At 36.1% G+C, this 21,169-nt stretch overlaps 1 protein-coding gene across 3 annotated transcripts in view; it reads left to right on the forward strand.

The window, feature by feature from the left end:
- The window catches only part of GKAP1 (G kinase anchoring protein 1), an 80,999-nt gene extending 60,099 nt beyond the window's left edge, over nt 1–20,900 (forward strand). For 2 of the 3 annotated variants that reach the window (XM_073021493.1, XM_073021494.1), the window contains exons 9-13: nt 7,012–7,109; nt 12,017–12,080; nt 17,744–17,814; nt 18,323–18,400; nt 20,578–20,900. In XM_073021493.1, coding sequence (XP_072877594.1) covers nt 7,012–7,109; nt 12,017–12,080; nt 17,744–17,814; nt 18,323–18,400; nt 20,578–20,625 — 359 coding nt within the window. In that variant the 3' untranslated portion in view covers nt 20,626–20,900. Of the gene's footprint in view, nt 1–7,007; nt 7,110–12,016; nt 12,081–17,743; nt 17,815–18,322; nt 18,401–20,577 lie in introns of all 3 variants that reach the window. The other variant, XM_007969604.3, reaches the window with a different exon arrangement.
- Nucleotides 20,901–21,169: the final 269 nt, after the last annotated feature.

Genomic DNA, 21,169 nt, shown 5'->3' on the forward strand with positions numbered 1-21,169 from the left:
ACCCTTTTATCTTTATATAGCGACCTTCTTTGTTTCTTCTTACAGTTCTTGTCTTGAAATCTATTTTGTCTGATGTTAATATAGCTACTTCTGCTCTTTTTTGGTTTCCCTTGGCATGGAATATCTTTTTTCTTCCCTTTATTTTCTGTCTATGTATGTCTTCATAGGTGAAATGTATTTCTTGTAGGCAACAGATCATTGGGTCTTATTTCTTAATCCATTCAGCCATTCTATAAAGACAATAGAATTTGAACATGCAGAGATGAAGAAGAAACTGGGATGCCTTGAGTAAAAGTATGGAGGTAATGAAGTATAAACCAGTTTCATTAAAATAGAAGGTTTATAGAGGAATGTAATATAAATTTGGTAAGTTAAGTTGGAAAAGATTGTAGCGAATTTAAAGACTGGTTTATAATTTAGTCAGCAGACATTAAAGAATTTTTGAAGGTTTTTGAGCAGAAAGCAAAGTTTATTACAGTAATATTAATTTCACTGCAGTGCCTAGGAAAAAACCGAAGGAAGGTAAAGACTACTAATTATTAGTAAGGATATAGAACAGCATTAACATACCACTAGTGGGAATGTAAATTGGTATAACCATTTTGGAAAACAATTTGATACTCACTTTTAAAGTTGAAGATAATGGGCATGACACTATGGTCTAGAAATTCTATGCCTAGATTAAACCTTGAAGACATGTCCAAAAAAAGTGTTCAAAACTCAGTTGTTTGTAATAGCAAAAGAATAAGAGAAGTGAGTAAGTTGTAGTTATACATAGCAACATGGATGCATATCAAGAGCATAGCATTCAATGAAAAACACAGGTCACCAAATAATAATTTGATGACATTCATATAAATTTTTTTAAATAGCCCTGTCTCTACAAAAAAAAAAAAAAAATTATCCAGGTGTGTTGGCATGCACCTGTAGTCTCAGCTACTCAGAAGACTGAGGTAGGAGGATTGATTGAACCTGTTAAGTCAAGGCTGCAGGGAGCTGTGATCATGCCACTGTATTTCAACCTGGTCATTGAAGCAAGACCCTGTCTCAAAAAAATAAATAAAAATTAAAAATAGAAATGTAATACATTATTCAGGGCTTCATATACATGTAGTAAAAGACTTTAACAAAGGAAAAGAATGACATAATCTGTAATCATGGATATCCTCAGGAGAGGAGGGAAAAGGGGTATGATTGGAGAGAGGCATATGGTATTGGTAAGGTATTGGTAATGTTCAAATTCTTAATCTGCTTTTTGGTTTATTTTTCTTTTTACCTAATGTGTCATACATAAAATTCTTTTGCATATGTGAAGTTTTTCCTAAGTGAAAAAATTAGAATTTTTTCATAGCATTTCATTAAGTGTAAAGGAGAGGAAAGAGGATTCATGCCATTTAAAGAATTATCCACTTCTCTTTCTGTGTATACCTCTTTCCTCTACCCATTGTGCTTCTTTCTCAGAGAAAGAAAACTCTTCTGCTTTCCAAGGTTAAAATCCTTTTTAACTGTGCATACATTGATATACTAGGCATTTTTAAAGGTGAAAAGTAAATCAACCCTAAGTCTGTCATTCTTAACATGACATTTAGTTTCCTTTTTTTTTTTTTGGAGATGGAGTCTCACTCTGTCACCTGGCGGGAGTTCTGTAGCACTATTTTGGCTCAGTACAACCTTCACCTCCTGGGTTCAAGCAGTGCTTCTGCCTCACCCTCCCAAGTAGCTGGGATTACTGGCATGCACCACCACACCCAGCTAATTTTTGTTTTTTGTTTTTTGTTTTTTTTTTTTAAACTAGAGACAGGGTTTTGCTATGTTGGCCAGGCTGGTCTCGAACTCCTGACCTCAAGTGATCTGCCCACCTCAGCCTCACAAATTACTGAGATTATAGGCATGAGCCACCATGCCTAGCCTAGTTTCATTTGTTAATAGTGTTTTTCTAGGAAAATGCCTAGATGCATAGGTATTTTAAAATAATTATAACAATAATGAATCTAGTTTTCTAACCCCTTTTGTAAACCAGGTGTTATATCCTGCCAAATCAACATGCTGTAAGTTGCTTAGTACTTGCCCTATTATTGAACATTGTTTAGAATTGATGGCTTGATAGTCACTGATCATACATTTAATTTTTTGGTGAATTGTTTCCTTGGAGTAGATTGTTTTAGATAGTAATTGAATCAAAGGATATAAGCGTCTGTGTTGCTCTTGGTGCATTCAACATACTGTCTTCTAGCAGCAGGATGTGAGCTTACTAATTTCTCCGCAACTGCACCAGCACTAGGTAGATCAGTCATCCCTGATCCCGTCCCCTCTTGTGGCCTTTGGGGCTCTGTTTTATTAATTATCTTTGTGGCATATTCCATCCTGTTGTTTGATGCATACCTTACTCTCACTGTGTTCAAACCCAGGCTCATCATCTTCCTCTCCACACCAAGCATTTGGCTTGACTTCTGTCATTTCAGTTTTTGGTTTCCTCATTTTACCTAGGTATCCAGATTCTACAGTGTGTGTTTGTTGTTGTTGTTGTTGTTGTTTTCACTTTTCTGTTTTTCAAGATTTTTAGAGTTTTAAATCTTTGAAATGTTTTTCAGATCTTTGTTTCCATTCTTACCAACATTCTCTAATTTAGCCTCTCATTATCTCTTACTGGCATTATTTCAGTAATCTAACCAATCTTCATGCTTCTTGCCTTTAATGCCAGATAATGTGTTACACCCTGCTAACAAATGCCTTTTTATAAATCATTACTTCCATCATGCCATGCTGTGCCCTTAAACTTCAGTGTCTGTTGAATTAAGTACAGTGTCCTTGACCTGACACCTAAAGTCCTTAGGCTATGCTTTTCAAACTGAGTTTCCCAACCCATTCAGTAGGTCCTAAAATCGGTTTAGTAGGTTGCTACCAAAAAATGGGAAAGGAGAAAATGTCAGAGTATGTGACACCTATTTATATTTTGTGAAAGTTGTTTCTATGTGTGCATGTGTCTGTGTGTCTATGTAAAACATTCCTATCATAGGGCACTGTCAAATAAGTTTGAAAACCTTGTTATACAGGATATCCTTAATTATCTTTAGCTGTTTATACTCTTCCAATTTTTCTTCTAGCTGGAGCAGACCACTCCTGTCACAGAATGCTGGGTGCGTCCCAGCTTTATTCAAGGTTCATTTCATTCATTTCACATGCCATCTCCTCCCAGAAGCTCTCTCTCACTGCCTCAGCTGAACCCCAAACCCGAGACACAGAAAACCTGGATATAATTTTCCTTTTTCTGTACCCCATAGCATTTCGTTTTTCTTATGGCACATTTCACATCACACATTTTCCCTGTCATTTTTAATAGATTACAGATGCCTTGTAGGCATAGGCTTTATCTTGTACATCTTTTCATCCTCATTTTAGTATAATATTTTTTACTTAGAAGATACTTTTTAAAAGGTTTTTATTGAAATGTAGGACTTCATTAAAAATGAGTATACATTAAAACAATATGACTTTGTTTTAAAAAGTAGTATCTCTTGTAGAAATTTTGGGAACTACCGATAAGTAAAATGAAGAAATGATAATGGCAAAAATAAATATTTGAGAGTTTGCTATGTATATGCCAGGCACTGTGTTAAGTACTTAAAATGTATGATCTCATTTGATTATTAACAACTAACTATGAAGTTGGTGGATATCATTATCATCCCCAATTTTCAGTTGTAGTGGGAGAAAAATGACCCTAATCTCATTCACCTAGAGAAAACAGCTAGGGTACTGATATTTTGGTGTGGTCTTACTTTTCTATGGATATATACTTTTTCCCTCATCAATGTAGAAACTGTTAGATGGACCACTTTTTCAGTTAAACGCAAATGGTGAGCATTTCAGGACATTGATTTTTTTTTTTTAATTTTTTTTTTTTTGAGATGGAGTCTCTGTCGCCCAGGGTGGAGTGCAGTGGCGAAATCTCAGCGCACTGCAACCTTTGCCCTTCAGGTTCAAGCTATCCCTGTGCCTCAGCCTCTCGAGTAGCTGGGATTACAGGCATGTGCCACCACCCCCAGCTAGTTTGTGTATTTTTAGTAGAGGGTCACCATGTTACAGGCCAGGCTGGTCTCGAACTCCTGACCTCAGGTGATCTGCTCACCTCTGCCTCCCAAAGTGCTGAGATTACAGGCATGAGCCACTGTGCCTGGGACATTAATTCTTATACATGAAATAATTCAGTTTATAGGTAAATTGCCTCCAATTACTTATACTAAGAAAAAAAATTTTTTTAATGTACCAGTTTGGCCTGGTGCAGTGGGTCACGCCTGTAATCCCAGCACTTTGGGAGGCCGAGGCAGGTGGATCGCCTGAGATCAGGAGTTCAAGACCAGCCTGGCCAACATGGTGAAACCCTGTCTCTACTAAAAATACAAAAATTAGCCAGGAGTGGTGGCCGGCACCTGTAATCCCGGCTACTTGGGAGACTGAGGCAGGAGAATTGCTTGAACCTGGGAGGCGAGGTTGCAGTGAGCTGAGATCACACCACTGTACTGTAGCCTGGGAGATAAGATCGAGAACTTTGTCTCAAGAAGAAGGAAAAAAAAGTACTAGTTTAATAAAACCTGAATTTGCTTACTAGCGAGATTGTACTTTTTTTCATGTTTGTTGGTCATATGTCTATCATATTGGTTGCATTTTCTGTTTTTCCTTTACCTTTTTATTTTGTTACAGTTTTTTTTTTTCTGAGATCTTTCATCAAATCACATCTATGAATCTTTTCCATTTTTCCTCTTTTTTTATGTCAATTTCAGAAGGGCTTCTTATTCAAAGATAATCATATTCATCAAGATTTCTAAAAATACATAATGGTTTATTTTTATTCAAAAGTAAAACAGTATTATTCCATGATTATTTACTCAGTATAAAATAATTTTGATAAAAGGAAATTTTAAACAATAAAGTAAAATCTTTCATAATCCCATGTTCACACAGTTATAATTTAAAGTTTTGGTGTATGTTCTTCCAGAATTTTTTCTTTGCACACACTACAATTTTGGAATCATGCAGATATTATTTTATAGCTCTATATCAGCATTTTTAGTGACTTAGTTTTCAGTTTTTGAATTTACTATATATTTAACCTATATCCTATTGTTTGACATTTAAATTGATGTCCAGTTTTGTGTTGTGATAAATCTACAATGAACACTTTTCATAGATACTTCGCTACCTCATTTATCTTTTGGAGATAAATTCCTAAAAGTGAGATTCTGGAACTTAATAGTAGTATATTTCTAATTTTGACCTATTCACCTCATTACTTAAACTAGACACTTAGATTGTAGTGTCCATCTTCTTCCTCACCTGCCACATTCTTTCAACCTTTCATCAAATGCTACCTCCAAATTATTTCTCAAATATACTTCTCTCTATTTATACTGCTTTCACCCTAATCCAAAGCATAATCTTATTTGACCTGGGGTTATAGTAGCTATTAAAGGATCTTTCTACCTGTCTTACCTCACTCCATTTCGTTTCCACACAGCATGAAAAGGGATCCTTTACAAACATAAGTCTCACACAATCAAATCTAACCTAGCAGTCCTCCTTCACTGCTTTCTGTTTTATTCAGAATAATGTGCAGATTGTTCTTATGGCTTACAAGGTCCTCCAGGATCAGGTCTCTACTGGCTTTTCCAAAGTCATCTTGGACCATCTTCCCCCTCACTATCTTACCATACTGGCTTATTTTTTTCTTCAAATTCTCCAGGCCCTTCCTTCCTGCAAGGCCTTTAAACATACTGTTCTTTCTACCTGGAAAGCTCTCACTTCCCCTTTTTACTTAGCCAATTCCTACTCATCACACAAGGTTCAGTTTAAGTGTCACCACTTTAAAGAGCTTTACTAATCTAGAAAAGAAGCACAGAATCTTTTCGGTTCGGTTCACCATGGTGTACCCAGCTCCTAGAAGTTAGATGCTCAGTGAGTATTTGTAGAGTACTACGTTGATGTTGCCACATTACTCCTTAGATAAACAGAACCATTTATATTCTCATCAAAAGTATGACTTTGGGGTGATTTTTTTTTACACTAAATTTGTTTATTTTGGTATATGGTGCAAGATGACAGCGATTTAATCTGATTTTTCCCAGTTAGCCATTTGTCCTATAACCTACCATTATTCTGTAATTCAGCATTTTCTCACTTTTTAAAAGTATCATCCTTACTTACAATAAATTCTTATATCTCAAGTCTCCTTCTGGACTTTGTTTTCTGGTACATTGTTCTGTCAACCTAGGTGCCATGATTTTATTTATTTTGCCTTATGTAATTGGTAGGCAAATCTTTCTTCATCAGATTAACTTTTTGTTTTGCTTCCATCCTGAATTCTCCCAGATGAAGTCTTTACTATCTTTATAAGTTCCAAAGAACAACATCCTACTGGAATTTCTATTGAAATGTTAGTTGAACTTACAAAGTAACCTGTAGCCTTCCTATTTACAAACCATACTTTGTGTCATTTTCAAGATTTTATAATTTTCTTAGTGTTGGTCCTAATCACTTCTTAGTGTTATTCTTCTGGTTAGGTTTTCTTGCTGTTGTGAGGAAATTATTTTTCTAGTTATGTCTTCTACCTGTTAATTGCTAATATAGAGAAAAGCTATTTATTTTAGTTTTTATATTTTTTATTTATTTTGTATTTTTAGTCATATTTTGAATTTTTGAATTTTTAAGATAGACTAATAACAACTTGTCACAGAGCACTTTTTAATATGTTTGTTCCAGGATGGAAATATCCTTTGAAAGCCCTGATATTGTTTGTCAGTATGTTTGGGTTAATTATAAATACTTCCCTGCTTGCATTGTATATATTAAGATTATATAATTGAGTGAAAATGGAAATGTAGTCAACAGCATAAGATGGCCTCAGAAAATTACGGTCAGAATTTTTCCTCTTAAACTTTTCACAAAGGAATATTATAAACCAGGATTAGCAGAATAATCAAAGTCCTAAAATGTTGTTTCTCTCTTTTCAGGAAGTGGTTCTGAAAGATGGAAGAATTGAAAGACTAAAGTTAGAGCTAGAAAGGAAAGATGCTGAAATCCAGAAGCTGAAAAATGTAATCACTCAGTGGGAGGTTTGTGTCCATTTACTGTTGCTAAAGAAAATAATTCTATATATTTTCACATTTTGTTTTTCTTATATGTAAATATGTTTAATATGCAATTCATGGGAATAGTCATTCTATTTTTTATGTTCTTAAACTCTTTGATTAATGGTTTAAAATCTGAATGATTGATTATTTATTTATTTATTGTTGTTGTTGTTGTTGTTGTTTTTTGAGTCTCATTCTGTTGCCCAGGCTGGAGTGCAATGGCATGATCTCAGCTCAGTACAACCTCTGTCTTGGTTCAAGCGATTCTCCTGCCTCAGGCTCCTGAGTAGCTAGGATTATAGGCATGAGCCACCATACCTGGCTAATTTTTGTGTTTTTTGTAGAGACAGGGTTTCACCATGTTGGCCAGTCTGTCCACGAACTCCTGGCCTCAAGAGATCCGCCCACCCCAGCTTCCTAAAGTGCTGGGATTACAGGCATGAGCCACCATGCCTGGTCGTATTTTGTTTTTTAAAAATCAACTTTATTGTGGTATAGTTTACACATAGTATAAAATGTATTTTTGTTGTTGTAAAATACATATAACCATTTAAACTGTATAATTCAGTGGGGCATTAAGTATCTTTACACAGCATTGTGTAATCATCACCACTGTCTATTTCCAGAACTTTTTCATCATCCCAGGCAGAAACTCTTACCCACAGAGAACTCCCCATTCTCATTTTCCACACCCTGGTAACCTCTAATTTCTATGAATTTGCCCATTCTAGGTACATCATGTAAGTGGAATCATACAGTGTTTATCCTCTTATGTGTGGCATATTCACTTAGCATAATGTGGTTTTTTGTTTGTTTGTTTGTTTTGTGAGACAGTCTTGCTCTGCTGCCCAGGCTGGAGTGCAGTGGCACAATCTTGGCTCACCACAACCTCCGCCTCCCAGGTTCAAGCAATTCTCCTGCCTCAGCCTCCCGAGTAACTGGGTCTACAGACATGCACCACCAGGCCTGGCTAATTTTTGCATTTTCAGTAGAGACGGGGTTTCACTGTGTTGACCAGGCTGGTCTCAAACTCCTGACCTCGTGATCCGCTCGCCTCGGCCTCTCAAGGTGTTGGGATTACAGGTGTGAGCCACCGCGCCTGGCCTAGCATAATGTTTTCAAGGTTCATCCACGTTGTAGCGTGTGTCAGAATTTCATCCCTTATTATAGCTGAATAATTTTTCATTGTGTGTATATATTTTGTTTACTGGTGCATAAGTATCTGAGTCCTTGCTTTCAGTTCTTTTGGGTATGTACACACCTAAGAGTGGAATTGCTGGACTATATAATTCCACATTTAACTTTTCGAGGAACTGCCAAACTTTTCCATGGCACCCGCGTCATTTTACCTTCCCACCAGGAGTGAACGAGGGTTCCAGTTTCTCCACATCCTTTCCAGCACTTGTGATGTATACAGTGTATTTTTAACTACAAATCTTACCTCTCCCCTTAGGTTTTTTTTAAAAAAACAATTTTTAAAATCTGTTATTCATATCAAGTATCATTCTTTTTTGACTAATATGAATTCACTCAATTATTTATTGAGTGCCTATAATGTGCCAGATACTTTTTGCACCCTGTGCATGTGGTAGTGAAAAAAAATAAATCAAGTTCCAGCCCTGATGGTTCTTAAATTTACCTCCTCCTTCTACTCATGCCTTTAAGAATCATCCCTACTAAAACTTTTTTTGACTGCACCCACTCATTTACCTTAGCTTTTCATTTACATTTCCCTTCGTTTTTGTTGTACTAGGCACAGAGAATACAAAGATGAGTTAACAAGAAGCTTATAGATTAATGGGGGAAGATAAACATGTAAATAGTTGCAGTACAGTGTAGGATATGACAGAGTGCTCCAGAAGAACAGACAGAGGAATGAATGAGTTGCTGCTATCAAAAATTGGTAAGGATCTCATAGAAAAGATGATTTTTCCAGGTAGAGAGAATTATGTGTACAAAAGCATGGGAATATGATGGAAAGTACATTGTGGCTGACATTCAGAGAAATGGGAAACTAGAAGTTGAGATTGCAGGTATGAGTTGGGGTCAGAATTCGAAGGCATTTGGATTTTAGAGAGGTTATTAGGCTGGGCACGGTGGCTCACACCTGTAATTCCAGCACTTTGGGAGGCCAGGGCGGGTGGATCACAAGGTCAGGAGATCAAGACCATCCTGGTTAACACGGTGAAACCTCGTCTCTACTAAAAATGCAAAACATTAGCCGGGCATGGTGGCGCACACCTATAGTCCCAGCTACTTGGAAGGATGAGGCAGGAGAATTGCTTGAACCTGGAAGGCGGAGGTTGCAGCGAGCTGAGATAACGCCATGCACTGCAGCCTGGGTGACAGAGCAAGACTCCATCTCAATAAAATAAAATAAAATAGCATTAAAGATCTTTAGAAGGGAAGTGGCATGATGATTATTAGGTACCTGGCATGTTACAGGCATTGAATAAGTAATTTTTATGTGAGTTAATATTAGTCAAAAAAGAATACTTGAGATGAATAATAGATTTAAAAATCAATTTTTTAAAAAGCCTAAGGGAGGAGTTAAGATTTGTGGTTTAAAATAAAATGTATACATAACAAGTGCTGGCAAGGATGTCAAGAAATTGGAACCTGTTCACTGCTGGTGGGAATGTAAAATGACGCAGCTGCTGTGGGATGGCACTGGGAAGATACTTGGGATGATAATGCATGTTGCTGAGGCTTGGAGTGAAGACAGCCTGCTAAAACAATGGATAAGTATAGAGTGTAAGAGGAAGAGCACATCTTTAACTGGTTTGGGGAATGGGAACTAATAGATTTCATTTTGGACATGTTGCGTTTTAAACACATCTTTAACTGGTTTGGGGAAGGGGAACTAATAGATTTCATTTTGGACATGTTGCGTTTTAAATGGCTAGTTTTTTTAGACACAGCGCAGCAACAATACATGAATATTTAATTTTATCAACTTTGTATGCTTTCTGTCATGAAATTAAATATACTAGCAAAAATGTTATGTATTTCATATGTGCTCTTTATTATAAGCTGTATGTTAGTGGTATTTTATACATTTATATTTTTATATATGCAGTTTTTAAGCAGTGCAAACAATTGTCACAGGTAATCATGCTGATTTGCAATTTTTGCTTTGTGAGATATTTTAGACCCTAAACCTTGAGTAAGAGGTACCTCCATGAAGACTGATCTGGACCTTGAACAAAGGCTTGAGCCAGAGATGGTTTGGTGAAATACTAACATAGGTTGAAGCCCTGAGGCTGGGAATTTCGTAGTGAGTGTAGTTTCATATTCACAATGACTATTTCTATATTCATAGCGAATATAGTTGTAGTTGAGTATATGTGTTTTCCCCCGTTATATTTTTATGTTTCCATTTGACTGGTCTCCCTTGTTCATTTATGAGCTTCTCACCAGTCCTCCTACCTTTATATTCAGTACAGCGCTTACTTTGTTTTATTGTATTGACTGCAGTATTATTCAGTAAACATTATTTACTTATCAGCGATTTAATGGACAGAGTAATATTTAGTAAAAGCCATCTTTATTGGACTTAAAACACTTTTTAATTTGTTTTTTAAAAAAGATTTGAATCTGGTAACTACTATACATATCTATGTATATGTTGAGAGGAAAAAATGATTTTTCTTATATTAATGTTTTCTTTAGGTTTTTGTTTTTCTATATATGTTAAATGCATTGTTTTCTCTAATGTATTAATGTATTAAATCTTTATAAATGATTCAGGCCTGGGCACAGTGGCCTCATGCCTGTAATCCCAGCACTTTGGGAGACCAAGGTGGGTGGATCACTTGAGGCCAGGAGTTCAAGACCAGCCTGGCCTACATGGTGAAACCCCATCTCTACTAAAAATACAAAAATCAGCCAGACATGATGGTGCACACCTGTAGTACCAGCTGCTAGGGAGGCTGAGGCAGGAAAATCGCTTGAACCCAAGAGGCGAAGGTTTCAGTGAGCTGAGATAGCGCTATTGCACTCCAACGTGGGCGGCAAAGCAAGACTCCATCTCAAAAAAAAAAAAAAAAAAGTAAATAAATAAGTGATACAGAGAGTGTTATAAGATGTGTTGAATAAGGGTAGCATGGGGGTAAAATTGCCTAAAATATGGATGCGAATGTGGGAACACAATCCTTCTTGTTCATAAATGTGTACTTGTATCATCATGTAATGTGAGAAGAAGCCATCTGGAAAAAGAAATTGAAAAAGAGTTGAAAGATATTTGGATAAAGTACTAATTCATGCCAACCAAAAATTGTAACAGTGATTATTTAGTCAGTGAAGTAACAAATGATTAGTGAATCCTCAACTGAGAAGGTATAGAACTGCCCTATAAAATTCAGTATCCGCTACAAGTCTATTGCATTTTAAATTTAAAGTTTAAAAATTAATTTTTCTCAGTCACACCAGCCACATTGCTAGTGTTCTTTCAGTAGTCGCATATTGGACAGCGGCAAATACAGAGCAGATGTAGAAAGTCCTAGTGTATTGCTGGACAACACTGCTTTAGAACTGTGGCTCATTTTCCTTTTGGTTTTCATTTAAATGATTTTGAATTGTATAAGGGTTTTATCTGAGGAAGAAAAGAAGATTCTTTAGGAAAATTGAGTTTTCTCCACTTTTATCCTTCTCTTCTTTAATTTTCAATCACATATAATATTGATATATATTATTGTGCCAGGGATTTAATTGTGCCAGGGATTTAATTTAAGTTGTAGATAGTTCCGAATACATTTTCCTCCATCCTGTTTGTTTCAAAAATAATTATATCTTTGAGCAAGCCTAGAATTCAGAGCTCTGTAAGTTGACAGTAAGTAATTATTATATCACTTACTTAAAAAACTAAATCTTTTTTCTTTGACTATTAGGCAAAGTATAAGGAAGTAAAGGCAAGAAATGCACAATTATTGAAAATGCTTCAGGAAGGTGAAAGTAAGTGGATTTTACGTTTTTGTAATTAAAAGTTTATCTTAAATAATATCTGAAGGTACTTTTTCAAATGTGTGATTTACCAACTCAACAAAAGTGTTTGGTAGCACAATAGGGTTATTATAGTTAATAATTTGTATATTTCAAAATGCCTAGAAGATTTGAAGTGCCCTCAACGCAAAGAAATGATAAATGTTTGAATTACTGGATATCTTAAATACCTATTTGATCAGTACACTTTGTATACCTGTATCAAAATATCACATGCACCCCATAAATATATATGATTATTATGTGCCAATAAAAACATTTGAAAAAGGGACTCAACAAAGTAGAAAGGCTTCCCAGAGTGATACAAGCTAGAGAGTTGGCCAGGAATGGTGGCTCATCTGTAATCCTAGCACTTTGGGAGGCCAAGGTGGGCAGATCACTTGAGGCCAAGAGTTTGAGACCAGACTGGCCAACATGGTGAAACCCCGTCTCTACTAAAAATACAAAAAGTAGCCAGACGTGGTGGTGCATATCTATAATCCCAGCTACTTGGGAAACTGAGGCACGAGAATTGTGAACCCGGGAGGCAGAGGTTGCAGTGAGTCGAGATTGCACCACTGTACTTGCAGCCTGGGGAGCAGAGCGAGACTGTCTAAAAAGAAGAAAAAAAAAGAAGCTGGATAGTTGCTCATAAAGTTATTATTAGATCACTCTTACAGCACCTTTTATACCAGTTTATAACTATTTGGGTAAAAGAAACTCTTAAAATTCAATTCTTATAGCTTACTGAACTATATTAGAGGGAAAACAAGCCTAATATTTGCTTAGGATTCTGCTTTTCAGCTCTTGAAGGAGGCAGCCTGTCATCACTAGAGGTTTTCTTTTTTGTTTTCTTCTTTCCTTCTCCCCTCGCCACTGCTCTTCATACTTTTGCTGCTACTCTGTAAACTTTTGACAAGAGGTTACCAGCAGGAAGCCAAGGAAATCAATCCAAAAAATGATTACAGATTATAAGACTAGTAAAGCTGATATACAAAAGCCCACCAAATCAGTTGCATTTCTCACTATGTGTATACCTAGTGACATTTATCCTGAAAGTTTTATGAAAATTTTCCATTCATAATAAAAAAGGAAATATATGTTAATTTTTAAATATGAGACTTAGGCAAAGGAAATTATAAACCATAAAAGAAACAGAGTTTAAGACATAAAGGAGAAAATCTTTCTCTGAATAGACAAAATGAAATGTAATCAACAATTTTCCTATTAATAAATGCTAATGAAACTCCAAAGATAGCTCCTGTGAATATTGTATAGCTCTTAAGAAATTGTGAAATTCACCTTGAAAAATGAAAAAATACCAAAGATTGTTTTCAGCTGTGAAGGTACAGTCAGCCCTCCATATCCATGGGTTCCCTATCTGTGGATCAGTCAGTTGTGGATCAAAAATATATTTTTTGAAATTGTACATGTGCAGACTTTTTTCTTGACATTACTCCCTAAACAATACAGTGTAACAGCTATTTACATAGCATTTATGCCATATTAGGTATTATAGGTAATCTAGAGATGATTTGTTTTATTTTTTTTTTATTTATTGTTTTGAGATGGAGTCTCGCTCTGTCGCCCAGACTGGAGCACAGTGGCGCGATCTCAGCTCACTGCAAGCTCCGCTTCCTGGGTTCACGCCCTTCTCCTGCCTCAGCCTCCCGAGTAGCTGGGACTACAGGAGCCCACCACCACACCCGGCTAATTTTGTATTTTTAGTAGAGATGGGGTTTCACCATATTGGCCAGGATGGTCTTGATCTCCTGAACTCGTGATCCACCTGCCTTGGCCTTCCAAAGTGCTGGGATTACAGGCGTGAGCCACCGCACCCGGCCGGTAATCTGGAGATGATTCAAAGCATATGGGAGGCTATTCATAGGTTTTATGCAGATATAGACCATTTTATATCAGGGACTTGAGCATCTTTAGATTTTGGTATCCTTGGGAGGTCTTGAAAGCAATTGTTTACCAAGGGATGACTATACTTGGAATAGAACTGTCCAAACAAAATTTAAACTGTATTACAAAGTAGTTGTCAAACAATGAGTAAAAATCAGAAATCATGTCCAGTTGAACAGAACATGAATACTCTTGAAGTAGATTCAACCTTATGTTTTTTATAACTTAGTTATTATACAAATAGAAGTTAAAGAATTATAGGGGGAGGCCAGGCGCAGTGGCTTATGCCTGTAATCTCAGCACTTTCGGAGGCAGAGGTGTTCCTCACCTGAGGTTAGGAGTTCGAAACCACCCTGGCCAACATGGTGAAACCCTGTTTCTACTAAAAATACAAAAATTAGCCAGGTGTGGTGGTGCGTGCCTATAATCCCAGCTACTTGGGAGGCTGAGGCACAAGAATCACTTGAACACAGGAGGCAGAGGTTGCAATAAGCCAAGATCATGCCACTCTATTCCATCCTGGCTGACAGAGTGAGACTTTGTCTCAAAAAAAAAAAATTATGGGGAAAGACATTATTTGGACATTTAAATGTCTATATCTTGAGATTAATTTAGACCTGTGCATGTTATTGATCTCCATGTGGGTCTTTTAAAGAACAAAATTATGAAAATAAAAAAGTAAGTTATTTAGAAGATATATTTCTAAGTGCAGAAATGAAGAGTATCATTGTGTATTGGATGTATAAATTCTAAATATGTAAAAATAAAATAATATTTCCTCATAAAATACTGTGGAAATTGAGAAAGTTAACTGATAAAAACTTGCTCTCAAAAATAGATTAAGAATCTCTATCAGTAACAACAGTGTCCATAGTATAAGTAATCCGATAGGTAGAATTTTATATAGGATCATTACATGAAAATACTTGTAACACTTATAATGTAAATGTAAATATGGTCATTCTGTAATAATGCAGCATGTGTTCCTAAAAATCACTAGTCTCTGCAAAATCACACAAGATAGCCAGGCATGGTGGCTCACACCTGTAATCCCAGCTTTGGGAGGTTGAGACAGGTGGATTGCTTGAGCCCAAGAGTTTGAGACCAGCCTGGGCAACATGGCAAAACTTTGCTTCAAAAAAAAAAAAAAAAAGCCTGGCATGGTGGTGCATGCCTGTGGTCCCAGCTACTTAGGAGGCTAAGGTGGGAGGATTGCATGAGCCCAGGAGGCTGAGACTGCTGTAATCATGCCACTGCACTCCAGCCTGGGCAACAGAGTGAGACCCTGTTGATAAGGTTTGGCTCTGTGTCTCCACCCAAATCTCGCCTTGAATTGTAATAATCCTCGCATGTCAAGAGTGGGACGAGATGGAGATAATTGAATCATGGGGGTGCTTTCCCCCATGCTATTCTCGTGATAGTGAGTTCTCACAAGATCTGATGGTGTTATAAGAGGCTTCTGCCTTCGCTCAGCACTTATTCTCTCTCCTGCCACCCTGTGAAGCGGTGCCTTCTTCTATGGTTATAAGTTTCCTGAGGCCTCCCCAGCCATGTGGAACTATTAGTCAATTAAACCTTTTCTTTATAAATTACCCATTCTCAGGCAGTTGTTTATAGTAGTGTGAGAATGAACTAATACACCCATCTCAAAAAAAAAAAAAACCCACAATACTTATGAGAAAAAGGGAGGTTAGAAGCACAACACTTAAAAACGTTGTCAGTGACACATGAAAAAAAGATGGGAAACTAAAAACAGTAACACAGTTTTACACATGCTAAAATGGTTAAATACATAAATATTACATAAATACAGCACTTTACCTTGAAGAAAACCTAAAGTTTGCTTGTGGGGAAATAGGTCTCAGAAGGGTTACAGCTTGTGTGTTACTGCTACATGGTGGAAGGATGGAAAGTTGTCAGGCCAGATGGGTGTGATTCCTAACACACAGTGAACCAAGGTAGCTGGTAGATATTCAAGGAGTACATGTGGGTGTGGTTTTCTCTGTTCATAAAATTGTTCTTAAGTGGATTGAAAATTTGTGATATGTTCAGGTTGTTACCTAATACATCAACCTCATTGAAACAAATTTGTGTTTTCAAAACAAGCATTATAGGATAACTGACTGTAATTGAAATATTACATAACTATTTAAAATCACTAGTTTTCAGCAAGTGTTTATAATCCTGGGGATGGAGGAGTAGAAAGCATAATTTGTAAAAGTTCCCAAGTTGATTCTTGAGAGACTGAATTGATTTTTGATAGGTTGTTTCATCTTATCATATTAAACTATGAAAATAAATTTGAACTACAATCTTACGTTGGCAGAGCTGTGGTGATGTCAGTACTCATATATTTGAACATTTCCTCCTTTGCTAATTTTACTACAATTTTACCTCTCTAGTCTCTCCTAGTTTGTTTTCAAAGTGAGGAGTTAGTTTTTCATATATTAGCCATTACCATGAGTTAAGGTGTCAGCCATGTGAAACTTTCTGAAGCTTAGGAAACATAGGGCCAAACTATAGCTATCTTGCTTCCACCAAGAGAGAAAAGCCCCTAAAAAAAAATGAATAGTTCTAAGAGACCACACATGTCATATGATCATTTGTGATCATATGAGCTACATTTAGTTGACATTGCTTTATTGGTATGAAAAGTCAGAGAATAATAATTTTGTTGGCATTATAGTATGCTCACCCCAACAATCCAACAAAAAAGCACTCTATGTTGTTTTTATTTATTTTGAGACGAGTCTCACTCTGTCATGCAGGCTGGAGTGCAGTGGCACGATCTTGGCTTACTGCAACCTCCGCCTCATGGGTTCAAGTGATTCTCCTGCCTCAGCCTCCTGAGTAGCTGGGATTACGGGAATGCACCACCATGCCCGGCTAATTTTTGTATTTTTACTAGAGACAGGATTTCACCATGTTTGCCAGGCTGATTTCAAACCCCTGACCTCAGGTGATCCGCCTGCCTCAGCCTCCCAAAGTGCTAGGATTACAGGCGTGAGCTACTGTAATTGTTTTTAAAATCTTGCTTTAAGATTAGTCAAGTTATTTAAAATTTTTTCCATGTGTGAATTTTTTTTCTTGTATCGTTGTCCTATTTAGAGTAGATGTAAAAATTAATCTTGCACCATATTTGTGCAGTTAAAAAATATATATTTTTTTATTGACAGAGTCTCACTCTGTCGCCCAGGCTGGAGTGCAGTGGCACCATCTCGGCTCACAGCAACCACCACATCCCCAGTTCAAGGGATCCTTATGCCTCAGCCTCCCAGGTAGCTGGGATTACAGTCATGTGCCACCACACCTGGCTAATTTTTGTATAATATTTTTTAGTAGAGACAGGGTTTCGCCATGTTGGCCAGGTTGGTCTCCAACTCCTGGCAAGTGGTCTGCCCTCCTCGGCCTCCCAAAGTGCTGGGATTATAGGTGTGAGCCACCATGCCCAGCAATAAATATTTTGACACCACAAAAAATGTAAAATTTCTAAGAAAAAAATGCTGTGGTGATAATGATCAGAATTTACTGGTGAAAATGTAAAACAAACAAACAAAAAAGAATTTACCAGTGAAAAGTAAGAGCTATGCAAGGTCAAGAAGTACATTCTTTAAGTATGACAAGAAATCATTGTTCTAATTGCAGTACTATGTCTTAGTTCCCTGAAGTATTGTTAAAGTATTTGAGTGACTGGGAAATCTATACTGCTGTTTTTCCTTTTTTGTCAGTGAAAGATAAGGCAGAAATACTTCTTCAAGTTGATGAATCACAAAGTATCAAGAATGAGCTCACTATTCAGGTAAGGAACTGTGGAGCATACATGACTGGTTTTCTTAAGCTGTCTTTAGTCTTGAATTATTAAACTTGACTAAACAAATACAGCCCATCAGCACTGTAAGGAAGTAGTGTAAATTGTACTTTATTATTATGTAATAGCACATGAATGAAGATTCTGTTTACAACACTAAAGGAGGTAGGTATGTCCTTCCCACTGAAGAATGGGGGATGATGAGGTTGTATTTTAATGAACCATGAATTTAGAGACAGAAAGGACAGACAGAACTTACCCTGTATCTGGGCTTGATTTTTCTCCCCTTCACATCGTTATTGTCTTCTTCTCTCAGGACACTTTGCCCCATCTTTAATATAGAGCTGTGTACAATACCAAATGGAAATTATAGGGGGAGTTTCTCCTCTGTTACTCATCCGTTTAGTTGTCAAAAACCTATCATTGTGAATATGTTAAGAATTAGAGTATTTGCCAAAAACCCCAAAATGTCTTTTTCTTATTGAATATTTGGTTACAGGTGACTTCACTTCATGCTGCATTAGAACAAGAAAGATCTAAAGTGAAAGTATTACAAGCAGAATTAGCCAAATACCAGGTATGCTTTTATATTTATAAGTGTTTTTATCACAAATAACACATTTGGAGTAGATACTGTGTAGAATAAATGCAGTATTTTGTTCATAGGCCAAAATTTATTCACTAAATATATTGATAATTTTGTTATTGGTCGTATAATTTACAATGTAAAAGATGTTAAAGTTATTCTGCACATTGGTATATACAGCAATAACTAGCATAATTCAGGAAAATCCTTGGGACTACATAGATGATACAGCATGCATGCCATTGAATCATACTGGGGAAAGGCACAAAAGGACAGTTAACCTGTTTATAAGGTTGATCACTTGGGTACAGCAATATCTTCCAGATATCTCCATTGTAAATATATATTTTCCCTTTTATAATTAATATGTGAGGTGATACTTTGAGATTGTATGAATATCCTTTTCACCTAGTGGCTTTAGCATCCATTGATATTTGTGTCTTTTTTTTATGATTGCAAAATAGTGATATTCTAATTCTGTCATTTCTTCTGCATTTACAAGCTAGCATTGAGCAGTTTGTTCCAGGATTAAGCAATTAAAAATACCAGTGCTTTGTGTGTGTGTGTGTGTGTGTGTGTGTGTGTGTGTGTCATATATATTTGTGTGTATATATATGTGTGCTTCTAAATCATAATATAAAATACATTAACTGGAATCATAGCCAAAAAAGCTCAAAAGCCACTGATGGTTTGGAGAACATAGCAGTTGATTAGCCCTGGCTTTAAAATTGAATCAGTCCCAGAAGGAGAATTCCCTTTACCTGGGAGACCTTGACAAGGATTCTTGTGTGTTTGCTGTTTTGGATTTTTAAGAAATCTCATCGAGAAGCATGGTAGGAGTTTTATGTATAGTGGGTATCTACTTCAAAAAATATTTTTGCTAAACTTATTTTCATTTTTCTGCTAACAGGAAATAAATCTTGTTTTTGATACTTGTCATTACACATCTCATGTTCCAAAAAACCTATTCATACTGTTTTTCTCTGAATAAAATCTTTGCAAAATTTTTATGTGGTCACGAGTGAATGACAGCATTCTTATGCTCGAGTATTGTTTCATTTTGTTTTATAATGTTGATGTAGAAATAGTTATAGTCAGAAAAAGAATGAAAGAAACAAAGAGAAACTGCCATCATTATCAAATGAGCCTGGGCTCCATATGCCCCTGATACAACCACCTCTCTTTCAGAAATGCACTTCCACAGAAAAAATAGTTCCCGAACTTGGCTGATCATTGGGATCACTTGGAAACTTTGAAAGATTGTTAGCCAATTAAATAGGTGTGGGACAAAGCCTAGATGTCAGAATTCTAAAAATATTACTGCTTAGGTAATTCTGATGATCAACTAAGTTTGGATACCATTGCCATAGTTTATAAAAATGGGAAAAACTGTACATACAACTATGATAAGGTAAATACATCAAACCATTATTTATGGTTAAATTGAAGGGGGTAGAGTAGCTATTGATGATTTTAATTTTATTCTTTGCATGTTTGTACTTTCCATATTCCTACAATGAGCATTTGCTTTTTAAATCAGAATAAAACAGAAAATACTATGTTTATGTTATGTTAAAATATTTATGTAAAACTCTTCTTGTCCTTTATGCTGCCTTTCCTTTTCCTTGGCTCAAGTCAGATACCATAAGTGATGTTTCATTAAATTTATATATGCAACTGAGCAATATGAAAACCATAACCTAGATTTCAATCCACTAATGAACACAATCAAATTTCTAATGCTAATATGAGCAAAACTCAACAGAACTTGAACTATAAATTGAATTACCCAAAAGGTAATGAACTGAATTACTAAATTTACTGATCATATGGAACAAATTAAGTGTATCATTTATTTTAGTATTGATCAAAAACTTTAATTCTGGAATAGTCAAAATGAGTTCTAAAAAAATAAAATATCGGTGACCTTACTAAGGCACAACTCTTATTCAAATAGAAGTAACTTTTCTAAAACCGACTTTAACCATTTATAAAAAATAACCATATTAAAATAATGTAGCGGTATGTAGACTCAAATTTACAACAAAATCAAAAAAGAAATTGCTTCCTTCTCATACCCCAAGATGCCTTTGGTCTATATTTTTAAAATGAAGTGGCCCCAAAATGGTATGTCGTAAATAATTTGCCCTATTTTTTTTTTTTTACAGGGTGGCAGAAAAGGGAAAAGAAACTCTGAATCCGACCAGTGTAGGTGATTAAATTAGCCTTTGAAGTCAACACAAAGTTTAAAACTTTCAGGATTTTGCAAAATTGTATATATTTAATGCCGTGCAACTGCTAAACTATGCAGTTTTTGTTGAAGGAACTAAAAGCAACTAGCTCACTAATGGTCTATAATTTTATTTCTTTTGGCTTAAAGTGAAAAAGAAGAAATAGAGAATTCCAGCAGAATTCAGTGGTTATTGTTTACTATCCATACTTCTTATCACTTTAGTTTTTCATCAGTCAATAAAATTAATTTACTCTTCCACTAATACGTTTGATTTGTTAAGTTTCAGAAACATGAAAGTATTTTTGCTTACAACATAGCCAGTCAGTTGGGTCCTTTCAGTTTAGTGAATATTTTCTCAGCACTTTCTGCACACTAAACCCTACAGGACATGCAAGAGGAAATATGGCTGATACCCTCAAGTAGCTTATGCTTAGGGGAAATAGAAGGTGGGAGTGGGTAGGCCAGGTGCGGTGGCTAACATCTGTAATCCCAGCGCTTTGGGAGGCCTTGGTGGGCAGATCACTTGA

The sequence above is a fragment of the Chlorocebus sabaeus genome, chromosome 12 (assembly GCF_047675955.1).
Source record: "Chlorocebus sabaeus isolate Y175 chromosome 12, mChlSab1.0.hap1, whole genome shotgun sequence".
NCBI classification, from domain to species: domain Eukaryota; kingdom Metazoa; phylum Chordata; class Mammalia; order Primates; family Cercopithecidae; genus Chlorocebus; species Chlorocebus sabaeus.